Source organism: Tiliqua scincoides, chromosome 5 (assembly GCF_035046505.1).
Source record: "Tiliqua scincoides isolate rTilSci1 chromosome 5, rTilSci1.hap2, whole genome shotgun sequence".
NCBI lineage: Eukaryota > Metazoa > Chordata > Lepidosauria > Squamata > Scincidae > Tiliqua > Tiliqua scincoides.
This window is the reverse complement of record NC_089825.1, coordinates 77105426-77125380: the sequence shown is the minus strand read 5'-3', so window position 1 is coordinate 77125380 and position 19955 is coordinate 77105426. Positions and strand designations below refer to the sequence as shown.

The 19955-nt window shown below is 45.4% G+C and overlaps 2 protein-coding genes across 5 annotated transcripts in view; both read right to left on the bottom strand.

The window, feature by feature from the left end:
• Positions 1 to 846: 846 nt before the first annotated feature.
• Positions 847 to 11594, bottom strand: IFI35 (interferon induced protein 35). 2 transcript variants are annotated; one of them, XM_066628419.1, is made up of 10 exons: positions 11529 to 11594; positions 10068 to 10167; positions 8941 to 9027; positions 8504 to 8662; positions 7122 to 7238; positions 5778 to 5931; positions 5175 to 5284; positions 4081 to 4273; positions 3013 to 3119; positions 847 to 1794 (listed from the first exon to the last, which is right to left on the bottom strand). In XM_066628419.1, the coding sequence occupies exons 2-10, from the start codon at positions 10152 to 10154 to the stop codon at positions 1597 to 1599; spliced, it is 1212 nt and encodes a 403-aa protein (XP_066484516.1). In that variant the 5' UTR covers positions 10155 to 10167; positions 11529 to 11594; the 3' UTR covers positions 847 to 1596. The 2 variants fall into 2 exon arrangements, with proteins under 2 accessions (XP_066484516.1, XP_066484515.1); XM_066628418.1 differs by having other exon boundaries at positions 11501 to 11558.
• Positions 11595 to 13252: 1658 nt separating this feature from the next.
• Positions 13253 to 19955, bottom strand: part of RPL27 (ribosomal protein L27) — a 120503-nt gene continuing 113800 nt past the window's right edge. For 2 of the 3 annotated variants that reach the window (XM_066628590.1, XM_066628589.1), the window contains exons 2-5: positions 15179 to 15261; positions 14010 to 14179; positions 13698 to 13808; positions 13253 to 13342 (exon numbers count right to left, since the gene is read on the bottom strand). In XM_066628590.1, coding sequence (XP_066484687.1) covers positions 13294 to 13342; positions 13698 to 13808; positions 14010 to 14179; positions 15179 to 15259 — 411 coding nt within the window. In that variant the 5' untranslated portion in view covers positions 15260 to 15261 and the 3' untranslated portion in view covers positions 13253 to 13293. Of the gene's footprint in view, positions 13343 to 13697; positions 13809 to 14009; positions 14180 to 15178; positions 15262 to 16306; positions 16395 to 19955 lie in introns of those variants that run through there. The other variant, XM_066628588.1, reaches the window with a different exon arrangement.

Genomic DNA, 19955 nt, shown 5'->3' with positions numbered 1-19955 from the left:
CCAAGGAGCTCAGGGTGGTGTACATGGTTCCTTCCTCCCTTCCTCTTGTCCTCACAACAACCCTGTGAGGTAAGTGAGGCTGAGAGACAGTGACTGGTCCAAGATCACCAGGAAGCTTTGTGGCTGAGTGGGGATTTGGACCTGATCTAAGCCCCAACTCTCGAACCACTATACCATCCTGGCTCTCGTTCCTGTGTAAGTGTCCATGTTAAGTCTCGAAAAGTGATATACCTGTATATTCTTTATTATAACTTAAATAATACCTTCACTAAGCACAATGGCCTGATGGAGCTATTTCAGTTAGGTTGCAATCCTATACACACTTTCCTGAGAGTAAGCACCATTGACTGCAATGGGACCAACTTCTGAGTAGACATGCATAGGATTGGACTGTTAGTTATACAAGTACAGTAGTGGACATTTGGAACCTAACTACTACGCTTCAGACAGTTTCCTTGTGTGAACAACTGCCACTCTGCAAGACTTCACTCCTTCTGCCAATTTCTTTAGTGAACAGAATGCAAGATCAAATCCAAAAGGTTAGGTTCCATCCATGAACATATGCTCCTCATGGCACTGGTCTTCAGCTTGTCAGGAACTGGGATCCACCTCAAACACCAGTCTTTCACAGTGGACCCACCTTCCCACACTTTGCATGAACTACTTGACAACTGCTTCTGCTCTTCCCTGCCAAATGGCATGCATGGAAGTCCAGGGCTACATAGGTGGCCGCATCTTGCGCCTTGGGTAATTCCCCCAAAAACTGCAGATGCAAGAGCTTGCTATTACATCCCACAGAGCTGATGTGTCAGAGAAATCAAGAGATAACACTGTGTAACACAAAAATTGTTTAAGTTGTATTTTTAATGTTTCTTATATAATTCATAGGCGCTGATTCCAATTGTATTCTTATTTTTTGTTTGTGTCATTAAAACATTTTTAGTTATCTTAAATTTTGAGTTTCTATCAATCCTAATGCATTGTAATACATGACATGCTGTATTACATGACTGCATAGATTTTGGAGTAGCATAATTATTGATGCAATGCCAAAAATAGCTCTATTTTTGAAATTCTTGCACCAAAATTAATAAACATCAAAATATTCAGATAAAAACAAAATTGTTCAAATTTTGTAGTACAGTATAATTTTACATCACAGAGCCAAACATGTGGGATTCTCTGTTACATTCTGGGTGAAGACTGCACTCATCCAATGAATTCTTGCAAACACAACAATGAATTTGATTCTACCAGTCTCTATTCTGCTCTGAGGTTTTTCTCTCCATTTTTGGTGAATAAATATTAAGGCATTGAAGACAAGCAATGGGATTACCAAAAAGAGATGGCAAAACAGCCACCCTGCAGGGAAAACTACTAGTCAAAATGGCATACAATCAAGACGAAGCTCATAGGCCAGGGAAGGCAGGACCCATTGTGACAATTAGGGAACTTTTTACTTTATCTTTTTACTTTATCAACTGAGGTATAAGAACGGAAGCCCCAACCACCCACTCCATACAAATGTTCTTGTTCTTCTTTAACAATCAACCACCAGTGCTGGAAGTATTAACTGGCCCTGAAAAGCCAAGCAACTCAGTCCTCCTGTCCTTCAAAGACAGCTACTGCACAGCCCTGGTGGTTGGCTGGGACATAAGTAACAGCTTCTACCTCTCCCCCTCCCTTGCTGGGCTTCTGGAAATGGATCTCCAGGGCTTCACGCATCAAATCTTCCTCCAGGACATCTGGAATCCCGGACAGTAGGACGGTTCGAGAACAGACTGAAGGAGAGAACTGGAAACAAGGAAGAAAAGGTGAAGGATGCCAAAGCTTCACAGTGGCCTTTGTCACTCAAGCAGCAGCAGCATATCACACATATGTCCAAGCATTAACAAGATCCTTAAAATCATATTTCCACTAATTCAGCGTTTCTCAAACTGTGGGTCAGGACTCACCTCGTGAGTCACGAGCCAGTTTCGGGTAGGTCACAGAGCACCTAGCACAGCCACCACTAAAAATACAGGCTTAAACTGCCACACAAGTTAAATTCATTTCTGGGCTGTCTTTGGCACTGCTCCTTTCACCCCCCCAGCCCCACACCTGCCCACCATAGTACAGTACCTCCCTGGGCAACCCTGCCCCCTGTAGTCCTCACCAGGAACCCAGCGCTGCAGGTTTTCAGAAGGCTGAGAGGCTTGCTTTCAGCAAGGAAGAAGCCCTTGCCCTTGGGAAACCCTGAAGTTGGCGTGCCTGGCCCGGCTGCTCTGCTGTCTGCCTCATCGTGTATAGGCCTGCTCAGTGCAACTCCTGTTGGCTGCCTCGGCTCTGCAAGCCACCAAATGCCTGGGATAAGTGCGCACCTAATAGGGCTTGTGAGCTGATTGCGGGACGTACAGAGTTGTTGGGCAAGGTGGGCTCCCAGTGAGAGAAAGAGCTTTGCCCTGGAAAGGGGGAGGGTTATGTGGTTATTTTGCATGTGTCAAGGTTGTAAATAGTCTTTTTTCTTTCTGATTGACTTTGCTATTGGAACATGACTGAGAAATAACCCAACTTATTTCTGCACTTTCAGGAAAGCAGCAGGTTTTGGCGCCATGATGATAGCACTTCCTGTTTGATGATGTTACTTCTGGCCATAACATCACTTCCAGATTAATGACATTACTTCTGGTGGGTCATTCTAAGAAGTGGGCTCCAGTGTTAAAAGTTTGAGAACCATTGCACCAGTTGATTTTGAACAGGCAGTGTCTTTTGCTGCCATGTGACTTCATTTCCCAAGGGGGCAGGACCCATGCTCTTACATGTATGGAAGGGGGGGGGAGAAAGAGGATTTCTAATCTCAGTGGACTGCAAACATATGTTTTATTAATCCTTCCACTAGTAATAAGGTAGAGATGCACCCCGTTCAAGTTCCCTTGATAAGACTCCAACCAGTTTCAGGGGATGTCATGCAGGGTCTGACGATGCTGTATGCACTGAGATGAGAAGAAATTACCCGGAGGGATGCATCCTCACCTGCAAATCTGTGAGCTTCCCAGTTGTGTAGTAGGAGAGCTTGACTGTGTGGGTCTCGTTTCCAATGGGCACCTGAAACTGACCTATTTGGATGAGGTGCTTGGCCACTAGAAAAAGGAGGGAAAAAATGAGCATGCTTAAGGTCTGTGACTGAAACACACAAGAAGTGACATGCCTGGGTATGCACACTTGGTCCCTTTGGCTGCCTTAAGAAGCCCAAAAATGCACAGTTACCCCACCTCAAAAAACATAGTAGACTGTGGCATGAGGCATCTAGGGAGGAACTACATGACATGTTTGGTGCAGGGCCTAGTAAGGTGTTTCTTTGTTTATTTCAACCCCTTACCCACGCTTTATCAAGTACTTTGAGTACAGTAGCAGTTTATGGGAAAAGAAAAAACCTCATGATACAGAAATAAAGGAATACATACTTAACCCTAGTGGTTAACTAAATGACAATAAAAATGCTGTGACTAAATAAATCTTAATTAACAATAGATTAACTCAAGCAAGAAAGGGCAATTAAACCACCACCTCACTTGCAAAGAAAACAATTCACTCACTGGGCTGTTATAACTTTCTAGGAAAAAAGCAAAGGCGGATTGCAAGAAAAGTTGTAAAATTATAAGCAGTACAGGGTAAAAAAGAACAGAAAAAAGTCTCAAGATACAAGAACTTCACATCACTTACTGAAACCAAAGTGAGGGCCAACAAGTGAGTTTAAAAACTGAACAAAAACAAGCACTTCTTCACATTATACAGTTAGCCTATGGAACTCTCTGTTACAGGACAAAGTATAAACTGTAGTTGGTTATAAAAAGCGCTTGATAACAAGAGGCACCTTGCCTCTTAAGTTGAGAGTGCCTCCTCCATATTCAGAAAGAAACTAAAGGTGACTGCCATCAATTCACCCGACCTTCATGTGCTTCCCTGGCAGTGTCTTAGTATATAGAATGCTGGACCAGATAGATCACTGGCAAAGTCCAACTTTCATATTCACCACTGGAAGATTGTTCCCTGCACCCAGCATGAATGTGGAACCACAACCCTCCACAATTTTCCTCATACCTTCATCCTCCGCAAAAGTCAGCAATAGTTGGCCAGGACTATTCAGCTGCTCTATACGGTCCACCTCACCTCCCCCGTTCTTCCGTTTGCTGAAGAACAGCTCAAGTTTGTCATGCAGATGCTCCTCAGACACAGATGAGGAGGTCTCCACTCCTGATAACACCACCTGCTGAGGAATCCGTTCCAGTGAGATCTGGGGGAGTAGAGAAGGGGAAAGAAAAAAGGCCTGAGAAGAACCAGATGGTCACACCTCCGCGCAGTTGAGGAAGAACACCAGAGGAGAACTCCTCTGTGGGTTTGTATACAGTGGACCCTCAGTATCTGTGGGGGATCCATTCCAGGACCCCCCTTCCCATGGGTACTGATTTCTGCAGATACTGGGGTCCCTGGAAAGCCCTTAAAGGACTTCCTGAAAGTGACCCCATGAAAACCAGAAGTGCCTTTCCGACGCCTCCAGGAGGCCTTCTGAGGTCAGTAACCACAGTGAATCAAAACCTTGGATGCTGAATGCTCAAACAACAAGGGCCAACTGTACTTTTGTGGGTTTTTTTCTCTTTAGCATTTTCTTCTGTGCCATTGTGTTAATGAAAGTTGCTCTGGGCAATTTTGCTCTGTGCCCAGGGGCTAACACCAACTTGGGGCGGAGATTTTCACTAAGAAAACAGCTGAGGGAAAGAATGTGAAGAATTGCACTTTCAGTGCTGTAGTCCCAATCCCACTATGAACAGGGGAGGGAAGCTTCTGCGGTCACATCTAGTTCTGCTTTCAGTTTCTAACCTCAATGGCTGCAGAGATGGGCTGGAAAATTTCTATTGTAGAGTGCCTCAAGAAATCTCAGAAGTTGGAGGGGAGGAGTGAGAAGGACTTGCACAGGCCTGGGGTGGGTTTTCAATGCAGATTAAATTATGTACAATGTAAAGAACTGCCAATCTAGATTTCCCAGTTGCAGAATCCGGCTCTTCTTGACACAGAATTTCCATTTTCAACACATGCAGCCCTGCCTATGAGAAATGACAATCCCAGCAACAAGCAGCATGAAACTCCACCTCTCCCCCCAACACACACCACTTGAGGTTGAAAGCTGCAGAACCCACCTCCAAGGATGAAGGCAGCATCAGCTCAATCAGCTCAGCTTTCACGTGCACAAAGAACCCCTCGTCCAGCTTAACCTTATGCTGTTTCATTGCAGCAATTTTCTTGGCAACTGATGGGAGAAAGAAACCAGTTTAACTTTAGCAAACCTTTTCCATCCCCTGCCAGCTCAGTAACCCAGAGTTAGTTCTTCCCTACGGACTGCACCAGATGTGCAGTTGTTCTGTGGGAAAAGACATCTGAGAGTTTGAACCCACTTGGGAATTGCAACCACATGTTCACTCCAATCTGGGGGTTTCTTTGTGGAAAAAGTCATGCTAGTCCCTCCCTCTGGCACTGTCAATCATCCTTAAGCAGAATACATGTATCCACATACATCCCTTAAGCAACTGCCAGCCAAAAAGGATGGGAATTTCCCCTTGAGGGTTTTCCCTTCTAAGGGCAGTAAACTTCCTGCTCCTGCAAGAGACAGCAGGATTCTCACAATGCATTTCTATTCTACTGTCTTTGATACCATCTACACATATCTCATAGCTGATGGCCACCATCCTGATGCCTATCAAATACCAAAATTCCACAGCATAATCAGGAACTGCTACTCCTACCTTCAGGATTCTCAAAAGTGATGAGGGCTGATCCTGCAGGCATGGGGTATCGAACCTGTGGCAGGACTGTCAGCATATCTGACACTCTTTCCCTCATTAACTCTTCCACATGGCCTTTAAACACCATATCCCTGTCAGGAAAGGTGTCTGGTACCTGGTGGAGAGGGACAATATTGGAAGAAAACTGATTTTTCATGCTAGGTCTCAGATGTTCAGCCTATGATCCTATGGCCTGCCACCCAAGCCTCCGTCACAACTCCAGGACTCATCAGAGCTCAGCCTCCAGAATGTGTTTTCAAAGTGAGGGCCAAGTGTGGAACATGTGAAGTACTAGCAAGCCAAGAAAATGCTTCTGTGCATGTGCAGAGTGATACTGTATCAAAACCTGGTTCTCAAAACAGAAGGCACACAGGTTCAAACTCTAGCAGTTCGGTGCCTGGCTCTCTGCTGACGAGAGATAACCTCAGGAGGAATTCTAACAGCCTAAGGGTCCAATCCTATCCAATTTTCCAGTGCCTGTGCAGCTGTGCCAACGGGGCATGCACTGCATCCTGTGGTGGGGAGGCAGACACAGAGGCATCCTCAAGGTATGGGAACATTTGTTCCCTTACCTTGGGGCTGCATTGCAGCTGCACCGGTGCTAGAAAATTGAATAGGATTGGGCTCACAGGCTGCAATCCTATCCACACCTGGGAGTAAGTCCCATAGATCAGTGTTTCTCAACCAGTGGTACCACCAGTGGTACTTGAGGTGGTACTTGTGGGACCCCTGCCGCCTGGCAGCAAGACCAGGAACGTGAAGCAACAAACAGCAGTAGGAGACTCGACTTGGCGGAAACAGTTCCAAAGCATGCTTTTCCACACTTAAAAAAAGCTCTCCCATCCACCCTGAGCCTCTTACTGGGATTTACATTGTACCTGGCCTCCCAACCCAGAAGCAACTGGCAATAATGTAACTGCCAGTTACTACTGGTGGTACTTCAAACAGATGGACTATGTGAAGTGGTATGGTGGAGCAGAAAGCTTGAGAAACACTGTGCCACAGACTACAATAGAACTAACCTCTGAGCAGACATGCATAGGATTGGGCTGTGAGTCACACTGCTGCACAGCTCACACACAATGGAAGCTGAGCTTCACACAGCTCAGCATTCCTGGAAGCCTGGTGATGTTGTATGATGAAATGCTGCCAAGTTACCAGGCAGTATCCAAAGTCTATGCAGTAGCACAGACCCCTTAGGAAGAATATTGCTTACTAGCACTTGACAAGACCAGGCGTAGCAGTGGAGTCCAACAAAGGCATCTCCTTCTAAGACTGTATAAAGGGAACCCATAAACCCCTTACCTTGCAGTACTTTTCCTGGTCAATTTGAAGCCTCTCCAGTTCCCTCAATTCAATTTCCAATGCCTGTTTTTCTGCTAGCAATTTTCGTGTTTTCTCCCTCTCCAAATCAAGCATTTGCTACAGAAGAAAAGGAGGAGGAGAGTCATGAACAGATCACAGAAGGGATCTTTCCACTGCAGACAACCTGCAGAAGCTTCACCTGGCCGATGCATTGCTTTGCCAATGGGCCTCACTCTCGACTTCATTCCCACCACCCCACAAGTCACTGGAGAATCCCTGGTACTTCTGAACAAGCAAAGGTTCATTAGTGGTGGGGCTCACCCCCAAAAGTGCTCAGCCCCAAAAGTTTCTTGCTTCATTAGGACTGATAAAGAATACGAGCGTGCGGTGGGAAGGACATGACTTTCAACAAAACATAAAAATGAAAAAGGCAAGCCACTATACAAAGTCAGTTAACATCTTCTGCTGTTAGACAACCAAATATCACTAAGTGGAGGCCTTATATGCATGCCCTGTTGCTGAGCCAAGCAGCTGTGCTTCTAGCATAAAGAACAGGTCCAGTCTATTTACACACAGATTTTTTATACATGGATTTGACTCAACAGGAATGGCCCCTGCAAAGGAGAAGGAATGTGCGGATCCCTGGAGAAGGGGAAAAATGCATCCCTTTAAAATCAGTTTAAAAAATGAACACTTCTTTAACAACAGCCTCCTTAATGAGAGAGGGCAGCTGGCTGACAATCCATCAATCCTTCTCTCTCCAGGCGACCCCTCCCTTCCCCCTGAGCATGTGAAAGAAAGCTGATCACTTTGCATTGGTGAAGGGAGAGGCTGTGTGAAGCTCCTTTCTAAGCTCTTGGAGGAGGACTGATTGATGGATTGTCTTCTTAATGACCCTTATCTTACATCACAAAGGTCAGCAAGGCTGTTTTTAAATCACCAGAGCAAAGAGACTTTGTTTTTTAAATTGATTTGCTATAGTGCATTTTTTGTCATCCACCTGAGTGCTTGGAACAGAACCCATGCAAATAATGAGGCTCAACCTGTATTGACTTCGGAACATGACTGTATTTTCTGCAATCAGACTCTGTGAGTGCAAAAAGTAACCAATGATGCAAAATTCAATAGAACATTTAGGTTTTCATTTTCTCTTCAACCCAGTATTTAGCACTTATGGCTGCAAAGAAAAACTTCCCAAGGCATTACCTGGGGAAGACACCAGTACCTAAGGTGAGATGGGGTGCTTAGGAGGGCCTCTGCAGCCAGGTTTATTCTCCTTCCATCCTCACTACTACTTAGAGGAGCAAAAGATCTGGCTTGTCTTGATGAAGAACATTTTTTTTAAAAGAAGTTATATATAATTGATTTAAAGAGTGTCACACCTGGGAAGTTTTTTTCTCAGCCTGGGTGTTCATGTCATGTTGCTCAAGTCTTCTACGCAGAAGTTGAATTTCACCTTGGAGTCTGGATTCATCCTGCTCACTTGCTCTTCTGCTCGTCTCCAATGACTTACAGTCAAACTCCAAAGACTTGTAGGTTTCCTGGAGGGGCACAATCAACCACAGTTCTGTCACATCTCTTGCTCCACAAGTACATCTGAAGTAGAGTTCCTTAAGGCTGAAAACCACAAGAAACCAGGAAGGCAAGCTGGGATGTAAGAAATGCCATGGGGCACGATCAGAGTACGTATCAATCACTACTTGGCAACCAAAATTAGGTCTTGCATATATTGAATGAAAGGAAAGGGCTTCGAGGACTGAGCCCTAGCACATCTCATTTTAGACATTAAAAACACCCCCCCCCCATTCCCAAGGGGTACCTGATACTTCTCCACTTGTTCTGTTGCTGTCCCAAAAGATTTGCTTGCTGTGATGTCCTCACTGGACAGATGGATGAAGGAGCAGCCCTGCAGAGCAAAAGAAAGTTTGAACTGCAGAGCTTTCTTCCAAAAGTATGGAGGAGAGAGGTGCAACAGTATCCCACCCATCCCCATTTCCCAGGTCTGGTATCTCCTCCCACAGAGACTATTCTCCATAAGCCAGACTATATTTTAAATAGTTCCAATTACCCATCTCAAAAACAGCTGAAAAAGATACAGAAAGGAACAACTAAAAAATGACCTGGGAGTCAGAACGACTTCCCTACAAAAGATGTATGGGGTCTTTTTGTTAAAAAAAAAATTTTTTTTAAACCATGGCGAGGGGTAGAGGTTGGCTTGATAGAGGTTTATAAAATGACACATGATGTGCAGAAAATGGATAGAGTTTTTTCCCCTCCTCCTGCTCTGATAACACAAGAATTAATTAGTCACCCAACACACCAAAAAGATTTACTTCTTCAAACACTACAGCCTGGTTCAGTATATAGGTGTCCATCACATCAGGAGGAACATATGAGCAGACATCTCCCAAAATACTGTTCTGCCTGCCTCACATGTTGGAGAGGTCTGAACTTCACCTAAATGACTTCACCTAAAGACTACTTCAAACTACGTAGTACAGTACTGAAACAGCACAACTAGGGTACAGCTCAAAACTCTTTCCTCCTCCTCCTCTCTGCATGTGATTATGCATTGGGAATACTATACTGGGAGAGGAGGGGAAGACATGTGTGCACACAAGCTTCTCCTCACACAGTGGCTTCCAGGATCATCTGAACTAGCCTGCTATTAAGTAATGGAATTTGCAACCAAAGTTGTGTAGATGGCCATTGGTTTAGTTGGTTTGAAAGAAGATCACATGACATAATGAAAGACGATATTACTATCAATGGCTACTGGCCATGATATCTAAATGGAGCCTCCAGGGGAGGGCTATCACCTGCATATACTGCTGGAGGACTTCTGAAAGGCCTCTGGCCAGTTACTATTATGGGAACCAAAATAAGACCATCTCATCCCAGAAGTCTATGTTAATTTGTACATAGGTTGGCTCTAAAGCAACCCACCCAATCTTCTTTTTCTTCTGGCAAGTCACAAGCTGAGGCAGACTCTTCTTTGTCCATCACTTGCCTTGTGACTTCATTAGAATCCATCACAGTGACACACCTGGAACAAAAAACTGATGGGTTGTAGTTTACACTTAATGCACTTTGAACAAGTAAAGATCACCCAAATTCCACATAGAAGACAACAGTCTGCAACATTTGCACATAAGCAAACCAGACAAATGTTTTGCAGAAAGCTTGTTCTACTGAAAGTAGCCATGGGGAAGGACAAAGCGTCCCATACAGAGTCCCGGCTAACTTTTGCTGGTGTCTCTTCTGCATCTCTTTCTACACTGCGAGCCCTTTGAGGACAGGGAAACATTTATTGATTTATTTTGCTATGTAATCAGCTTTGTGAATTACTTTTTTGTTGAAAAGCAGTATAATAATAATAAACAATAATAATCACCATCACCACTGAAACCTCTGTTATGCCTTGCTGACTGGAAATCTCCTTTATTTGCACCAGGGATATGCAGTGGTCCTTCAAAAAGCACCGCCACCATGTGAGGTGCGCAAGAACTCATAACCCATGCGCTGAGCCCGTAATTCAGCATGGGGTGGGCGCAGAAATCAGCAAGTTGAGTATTCCCTTGGTAGTAGGGTAGTAGTTCTGGACAATGAGAGATCAGTGCCTGGTGTTGGAACTGCACAAACCAGGGCGTGTGGTGGTTGGGGAGGCAGGTTAGGCAGAGCCTCCCGAGGGAGTCCTTCGAAAAGCACCTCCGCTGTGTGAGGCTCCCAAGCACCCACAACCCACACACATCGCGCTCCTCGCATGAGTTGTGGGTGCTTGGGAGCCTCACACAGCGAAGCCTCTTTTTGAAGGACTCCCGTGGGAAGGCTCTGCCACACCTGCCTCCTCAACCACCGCATGCCCCTGATTTGCACCCCCCCCTTCCTGCAGTTCCACCACCAGGCATTGCTCTCTCACTGTCCAGCCCAGCTTCACAATGAGGGCTAGAAACCCGCTACAAAGGGAATATCCAACTTGCTGAATTCTGCGCCCACCCCAGGCTGAATCGCGGGCTTCCGGGGTGCAATAAGGAGATCCCCTAAAAAGGAGCGCTCTTTCCTCCATCGGTCTGCAGTTCTCCCACGCCCCCCCTTCTTTTCCTCGACAGAGATGAAGCATTAAAGGGGATCCAGGCGCAACACAAACGCTTTCAAAGCATTTTTCCTTGGAGGGGCGGCAGACGCCAGAAGCAGACCTCCTCGCAAGGCCAAGCAGGAGCGGTCTCGGACCAGACCAGAAGCCCCCCAGCTGATCAACGCCTTTGCCATCGGGGAACCAGGCTCGCATAGGGGGGCAAGGGCCACCCAGGGCATTCGGATGCAAAGCACGAGAGTTCTGGGGGAGGCAATGCCACGAAAAACAGCCACGATCTCCGCACCTCCCTCCTCGCCCCGTCACCATCTCACCTCCGGCACTCGACAGCTGCACGAGCTTCCCTTCCACTTTCGTTTCAGGGCTGCCCCGGCCTCTCCCACCAGGCCCGCCCCCATGTAGAACCCAGCCTCCCTCCCATTCCCGTGGCTGGGAAAGTAGTGCACCAGTCTGAATGAAAGGCGGGGCTCCCACCCATGTACGTTTAGCATCAGATGCTTCCAACAAGACGTTTCCTCCAGCTTTAAGGAGCTCAAAGGTGTATCTATTTGGAAATTGAGAACTTCATACTTCCAACAAAAACTAAACGACCTTTTCCAGCTCCTGCAGCTTCAGGGACAAGGTTGTTTCAGAGCCAGGGTCTCCCTGGAGGAAGCTGGCTCTCCATGGAACAGGAGCCAGCTCTATGCTGTTCAAGGATGTATTGTGAACATTAGATCTCACCCTTGGGGCATTTGCAAGGGGGCATATGCAGAGTACAGTACCTGTTTCCTCTACAACTCACTAGCCATAGCTAATGTACACTTAGGGGACAACCATAAGGAAGAACTAGTGACACAGATGTGAGCTTTTTGTTATTCAACAGTACAGGAAGGGCAGCGAAAATGCTCCCTCCCACTTCACAATGTCTCAGATGTGAGACACATACTTCATAGTTCACAGATCCAGCTCAGTTTAAGGCAAGAGGGAGATGCTAGAAAAACGGAAGCAAGGTATTCTCAAGTACAGGAACCTTCCCATTTGCTCTGCACAGACAGGGCAATTTGTACCAAGTGCATGTCCCAAGTCTAGAAGGAAAGAAAGCCAGAGGGAATAAGAGGAACACAAATGAGAGAGAGCAAGGCGGCAAACAACAGCAAAGAAACCAACTCCAGAGTGCCATAAATCAAGCCTGAATATTCAGGCACAGAAAATGTTTTCTCAGACCTGACTTTCGGGCTTCTTTAGGGATGCAAGAATCCATCATAGAATGAGTCACTGGACTCTCCTTGTGAAACATTAAATACCTTGTTCATCATGCGTTGCTACTGGTTTCTACACACATGCCCATGTATCAAACTTTGAGACTCAAGCTTTGAGCACCCCCCCCTCCAAAACCAGCACCGTAATGTTAAAAACAGTTTATGCTTTCTTAATACTAATGCTTTCTGGGAGGGGCCGCTTTCTTTCCTCTCCAAGTTCCCTCATAGGAAGCTGACCCCCACAATGATCTTACAAAAGAAGCGGGGAAGCAGAAACAAAAGGTGGACCTAGCAAGATGCTATGTATGCATCTCAGTATTTCCTGCCCCTCACAGTTCACATTCCACTGAAGCAACTACCCCCAAGCCATCACAGCCTTTTGGTTTGCTCCCCTTAAGGGCCTGGGAAGACTCTTCAAAATTTTGAAATACAGGGTGGCAGGATTCAGACCTGATTGCAAGTCACAAGAACATGAGAAGGGCCCTGCAGGATCAAACCCATCTAGTCACACTATCTGATGCAGAGGTCATTTACCTTTGACAGGGAGTGAACTGCAGTTACTGAATATTTCCCATATTCCAGGTTCACTGCTCAAGTCCCATTCAAGTAATATTTCCCACAGAGAAATTTCATTCTTTTATTCAACCTCCTAAAAATCCCTTTGCTGGGCAGTGATTGTAGAACAAGTTTCCTCATTTACACAAGCCTCACTTTGTATTTATTTATCCACTCTCTACCTCTTCTCACTCCAAATAATCCAGAAAAGGAAGGAACTTTGCAATCCAGACCAAAAGAAATAGGTTTTTCAAAAACATTTATTGGTACAGCTACATGCTATTTAGAATCTGAGCTTCTGGAAAAACCACTTGTTCTTGCCTGTCTTGTACCTGGAAAAGAGAAAAAACAAAACAAAAACACCTCCTGTTAATACTTTTCCAATCACACTTTAGTTCCAGTCCAAAAGGCAAACCACTGCACATATCATGATTCTCATGCTCCAGGGACAAGTGAAATGACTAAATCTAAAACAAGAGATCCCACTCAGAGTGAGCACTTGCAGTGTTTAGATGCAGGAAATCCAGGGACGGGAGCTCTTAGTTCCTCAGCCCAACATATCTAATGGATTAAGAAACACCTCTCCATGCTCCATTGATACAAATATAGGAAACGTATCTGAACAACATGGAAATCTCAGCAGTCTGTGCCAGGTGGGGGAAGAGGGGCATCTTTCTCATGACTCACCTTTCCTCAAATTTCACTTTGGCCTCTCGCCGTGCTTTACGTTTCAAAGCAGGATCTCTGAATACATCCTTGTTGACAATGGTTTTGTCCAGGGGGATATCGACAGAGTATCTGGGCAAAAACACAACAAGGGCAAGTACGTCACAGAGCTGGATTCACTCCTGCCTTCCCTAGACATCCACAACTGTGACCAAAATACGGGAGAAAGGGATCAAAAAAAGCGGCTCATCTCTTGTACTCTCAAGACAGAGGTGGCTCTCTGTTTTCTTTCCCTTAAAAGCATGAAGCAAAAGTACGAAGTTCCTTGCTCACCTAGTTGGCATCAAGTGGTTGTAATTATAAACTTTCACAAAGGATTTGATCTTGGACCGCTTAGCTATCTTCTTCTTGCCCATGCTGGCTGTCACTTTGCGTGGATAACGATCAATGCCGGCCACCAGGGCATGGCTGTATGGTCGGTCCGAGGTGCCATCATCAATGTTCTGTAGCAAGTCACCAGAAGAACAAGGCATCACAACCAGCACAAAACCACAACCACTGAACTATACGTTAACTGGCTAATACAGTCATAAGAACATTTTATTTCTGGATGGCTTAAGGAAGGGAGTAGTTTCATCAATATATTTCACTAGCAATCCCACAGATTCTGAGAAATGGGACTATCAAGCCAAATTTTACTGATGAACTATGTGGCACTAGGTTACAGAAATAAGTAGAGGCAACATCTAAAATCGTATTTCAAATAAAAGTCATTACCTCCTCACCTTCACTAACTTGCCTTGTGCAAAGGCATGTTGCAGTTGCAACATGGCTACTGCAAATTGAGACACACACACTAAGTCTTTCGTGGTTGATGTAGTTATCTTTAAAAATGAAATTATCTGTGTTTTGAAAGAAAACAGACTACTTTACACTCACTCATCTGGATATAACTAGTAGTCTGCTTTTAACGAACATCTACATTCTACAGGACAGTTGGAGTGTCTGTGTTCTGTCATTTTTTGATAATGTCCACCACAGGTATGGGCAAAATGTCAGATAGTCAAAATTTTAATGGACCGTGGTCTCAAAACACAGACAATTTTAATTTTAAAGATAAATTGAAATATAGCTGCTGTTTATTGGGTGGGACAGCAAACACACCATTCACCAAGTAATTTGCATTAGGCAGTACATGCAATAGTAACACAATCGTATACATGTTTACTAAAAGTGACATTTTATTCAGACAGGCTTGCTCTCAGGTGTGAGTAGGATTTCAGTCTCCCAATGAATTTTCTCTAAGAGATGCATGAATATAACAATACAGATGACAAATGTTTTCTGTTACCTTGGACCCAAAGGCACATACCAAATGGCAAGCCTATCAGCAATTATTACAGTCTCAAAGATTAGGTCCCCTTCCCCCAATACTATATCTCAAAAGTTCCTTGCCTTCCTGCACCCAAAGTACCCCTTTTCTAGAGGTCCAGCCTTCTCACCTTAACAATAACAGCTTTACGGCCAGAATATCGTCCAGCCAGTACAAGAACCACTTTTCCAGGTTTCATAAACTTGCCCATTTCTGAAAAGAAGCAGGAGACAAGCTTAAAAAGCAAGCACACATTCATATATACCCCAACTGATGAAATCTAGCACTTTCTCCACCCCCAAACCAGCCCATATATACCTGAGCATATATGAAACAGTATGCTCCACCCACCCAAGCAAGGTGGGTTTGCTCCACCCAAGCAAGGTGCAGCAACCCCATATTTCTAAATTAAAGAGTTCTCAACAGCAGTTGTGGGGACTGGGCACCAATCATATAAAATATTTGTTCTTTCAACCCCATTCTATTGGGGGAGGGGAACAGGAGCAACTTCACACATGGAGATACACTGAATTTCCTTAAGTGTTTGATCAAAAAGTCACACACAGAATATTAGGGATGGGTTCTTTCCACATCCACCTTTTCCTGATATTTCAAAGTTTTGCTTCTAGTTTCAGCCAGATACTGAAGAGCCAACCCTCCACCTTTTTGCAAAAGGACATAAAAGGAGGGGAAAAAATCAACCCCCCGCCCAAAGATAGGACTATTTTATCTTATCTTGAGAACAGGGCAGAGAAAGGCCCTAATTGCAAGGTAGAGAACCAGGATGCAGGTCTCTGGTTGTCCTGTGTGCTCCCTGAGACATCTAGAAGGCCACTGTGAGATACAGGAGGCTGGACTAGAGGGGCCTTTGGCCTGATCCAGTGGGAATTTCCTTATCTACATCCTGTGGCAAGGAGTTCCACAGACTGATTACACCTCTCGCTCTGGAAGGAAGGGCACCAAAATGCAGGTCTCCTGTTGTCTTGTGTGCTGCCTAAGGCATCTGGTGGGCCACGGTGAGACACAGGCCTGGTCCAGCAGGGCTCTTACGTTCTTAGCAGCCCACCACAAGCACCAAACTCGCCTCCATCATCACAGCTTCCTAAAGCACCCAAGCGAGGCTCCACCTCACTTCCAACAGCGCCTAACTATATCACCCCACCCTTACCCACACCCAGAGCACCCCCTTAGCCCCGCTTTCCCTTGGGGCTGGGAGGATGGCAACGGATTGTCTCGCCCCCCCTTCCCCTGCACTTACTGAGGCTTCAGCACCGCCGACACCCGGACCGGAAGAGGAAAAAGAACCCACTTCCTTCAGCCTTTCACTCGTGGCCAGGGGCGTGAACTGCGCATGCGTGCTAGTCGATTTGAAGGCAGGACAAGCGCGGAGGCTGCGCGTTGCGAATGCAGCGTTCAAGACACAGAGATAGCAAAGGGCTAGAGTGTCACAGCAGTGCACCTTTGCTCAATGAGGAGACAATGACGGTGGCAAAGACAACACTGATTTTTGCTGCAGCTTGGGAGTGTGTATTGTGAGGGCTGCCTTTTGTTTTTCTCCTGGATTTGCAACTGAATTAAACATTATGCCTGCAAAAACTTGCTCTATCAACCAGTCCCATCATCTCCATATGGTGGGCAGCTGTGATGAGGGTTCTGTCTGAGGGACAGTGCCCTACAAGGGGTCCTGTGATGTAGTTCACAAGGGAGAGGTGGAGCTATTCTTGTGCCCTATTACCTTGCATGGAGATGGCTGGCACTTCCACACACACACACACACACACACACAAACTCAGTTTATACACAGAATAAGACCTAATTTAGAAACAGTAGGAATTCCTGCCTTTACTAGAAGTGCACACTGCTATCTTGTCACAGCTTCTATAAAATCTCTGAATTCTTCCATCAATTCCTATTAGCAGCTTCCACTTCTAATCCCAGGACAGGACAAGTGTCTGCAGGGGCTAGATCACACACATCAAAGTCATTTCATACAGCAGAATAGCATTCATGATGCCCAATGAACATAATAAGAGCCTTGCTGGATCAGGTCAAAGGCCCATCTAGTCCAGCTTCCTGTATCTCATAGTGACCCACCAAATGCCCCAGGGAGCACACAGGACAACAGACACAATCTGCATCCCAGTGCCCTCCCCTGCATCTGGCAATCAGAGGCAGCCTGCCTGGAAGTGATGTCATGAGGCTGTAAGTGATGTCATTAAACAGGTCACAACCAGAAATAAGCACTTTTTCTCACTTACGAACTAATTAGCTGCAGAAGATAAAATACGCAATATTGATCATATTTCAAGATAGGGGAGAGCCCAATATAATAATATAATAATTGGGCTCTCCCCTATCTTGAAATATGATCAATATTTGTGTATTTTCTCTTCTGCATGATAGCAACCCAATCTTTCAGCAGTGATACCTCAGCACTGCTCAGCAGCTGAGAGCCCAAGGGCCAGAAAAAAAAGCTTCTGCAGGCCATATTCAGCCCCCGGGCGTTATGTTTGACACCCCAGGCTGGACATTTGGTTTTGTAGGTAAATCAACCCATTGATTTTATGTATTTTTACATAAAAATACCCTTGCCCTCTGCAAGGCTCCCCACACCTCTGAACACTAACATTATCACAACCCACTTCCGGATTCACAATCACCACCTGGAAGCAGGTTATGATCATGTTTTGTTAGTGCTTAGAGGTGCAGGGAGCCTTACAGAGGGCTAAGTGGGACTCCTTGCACCCCTCCCCCCAGACACCAGCAGGGACTCAGGTCCCCTGCAGGGGTGTGATCCTGTGGATTGCTTCACTGCCTTCCCACTTTCTCCATCCCCTAAAGGGGCAAAAGCAGGGCTTGTCAGGCTGGTGGTCACAACCCACCAGTTTCAGAATTACTGCTCTAGACTACACCTCCTGCCCTGAAAGGTGGAATATAATTTTATACTCGCATATGAAGTTAAAGAGATTCCATTTTAAATAAGAAGGACCAATAAGAATGTATGGTAAGTTCTGTAGTTTACACAGACTAGCAAGGGCACATCAAATTGCTGAAAGCCAAACTGGAGTACCTATAAGCAAGGAAGTAGGGCATTGTGAAAAGCTTAGAGCTATACTTACCCTTGGGGGCTGGGGGATAAGAATAGGCCCTCAGTTTGGCTATACTTGTCATAAGAGGCAACTAAACAGCCACCAGGTAGCTGAGACTTGTTAGCCTGGGAAGGTAGCTCATCTAAGAGAAGGAAAACTGATCCTAAACCTCCACTGCCTTGTGGCTACATCCAGTCACGGAAAAGGCTTCAGGAGTCCACCTCGAGGCAAAAGTCCCTGAGCTGGAGTCCCTGAGGAGTCCTTCAGAAGTCCACCTCGAGCCAGAGTCCCTGAGGCAGTTCATGGCTGAACAGTCATGTTCTGGCAACTCCTGCGATGCCGCTGGAACCAACCGTATTGGCTTCTGCCTCTCCATTGGACCATTCCAGCGACGCAGAGAGGGGGGATTTGCTGCATGGGTAAGTCTATCCTCCATATCTACTTTACCCAGGCTTCGTGCACTGGAGACGACACTGTTCCAGAACCACTATTCAGAGCGCGATACCATAGTCTTCCAAGACTGAAGGATGCCAACACGAGAGCTATACTGTATAGCTATAGCACACAAGTTCTCCACAAGATGGCAGCAAAGAAGGATTGCTTTGAAAATGACAGCAGACAAGTTCAGCTCTGGGCAAAAGGTGCAAGTGTATGAATTGTTTGTACAATATTGTTACACAACAGCTTGAGAGTCTCAGGATGTGAAACAGCTGCAAAATTTGCCTACCAGCTGCCAAAAAGGGGTTCATTTTCTCCTCGAGAGGAAAAGGGCTTTGAGAATTAGACTACATTTTGGTCATCAGGTGGCAGCTTCCTAGCTGGAACATGAGGATGGCGGGGGACTCAAAGAGGTCCAAAGACAGTTGAACAATTCACAGCCCAGCTGAGATTTTAAATGAGCCACCCCTCAGTGGTTGGCCAGAGGATGGGACCAGAACTGCACATATGTCCCTTTGGACAGTTGGAAGTATATTTAGTTCTCTTCCAATGGGGAAAAGTATTGGTAGAATATAGCTGCTGCCACCAGCCCAGACTATTCAGAGCAGGCAGAGGGGGCCATCTAGCCAATACAACGCCCCCAGGAGAATTCTGAACATTGGGGGTTCTTATCACAATCACAACAGTGCCTTGATCTGAGAGGGTGGAATGGATGGAAGTGGCCCCGGTGGAAGTTGTTGAGTTTGGAGAAGAGCACAGGATATTTTGTGGCATTTAAGTTTTTTGTTTTAACCACAGATCCTGCATGTACCTCAAAGTTCTTTTTCCCAGTGCTGTAATTTCCAATCAAAATGGGAGGAGGAGCTTTCTCAAATTTGCAAGTGCTGCCAGTTCTGCAGCCATCTCCAGGAAGTCTTTGGTTACTTCCACCCTAACCTCTTTTTGGAAAAGTCCAAGCACAGGAGGTAAATATCTATGTGACCAACATCCATATGATTACACTGACTCAGCCTGTCCAATTCAAGAAAAGGTATAGAGGGGTTATAGAAGAGAATTCATTCCCATATGACCAGGAATCAGTCTGACACATATTTGAACAGACACTTTCAACAGCATTTCAACAGACACTTTCACCAGTCTTCATTCCTGCAAAGACCACAGTTGTGATATCACAGTCTTGTTGCTTCTCAAGTTGGTTTTTTATCCACATTAGCGAAAGTGTTGCTTGATAAAATTGACAAATTGAAATTATTCTATTAAATCTTAATATAGTGATTTTTTTCATTACTTGTTTTATTAGACAGTTCTTGCTTTGGTTGGAAAATGTGATTGACTCTTCTTACCTTTTCCTGTAGGGTTATTAATCCCAAAACAGAAGTA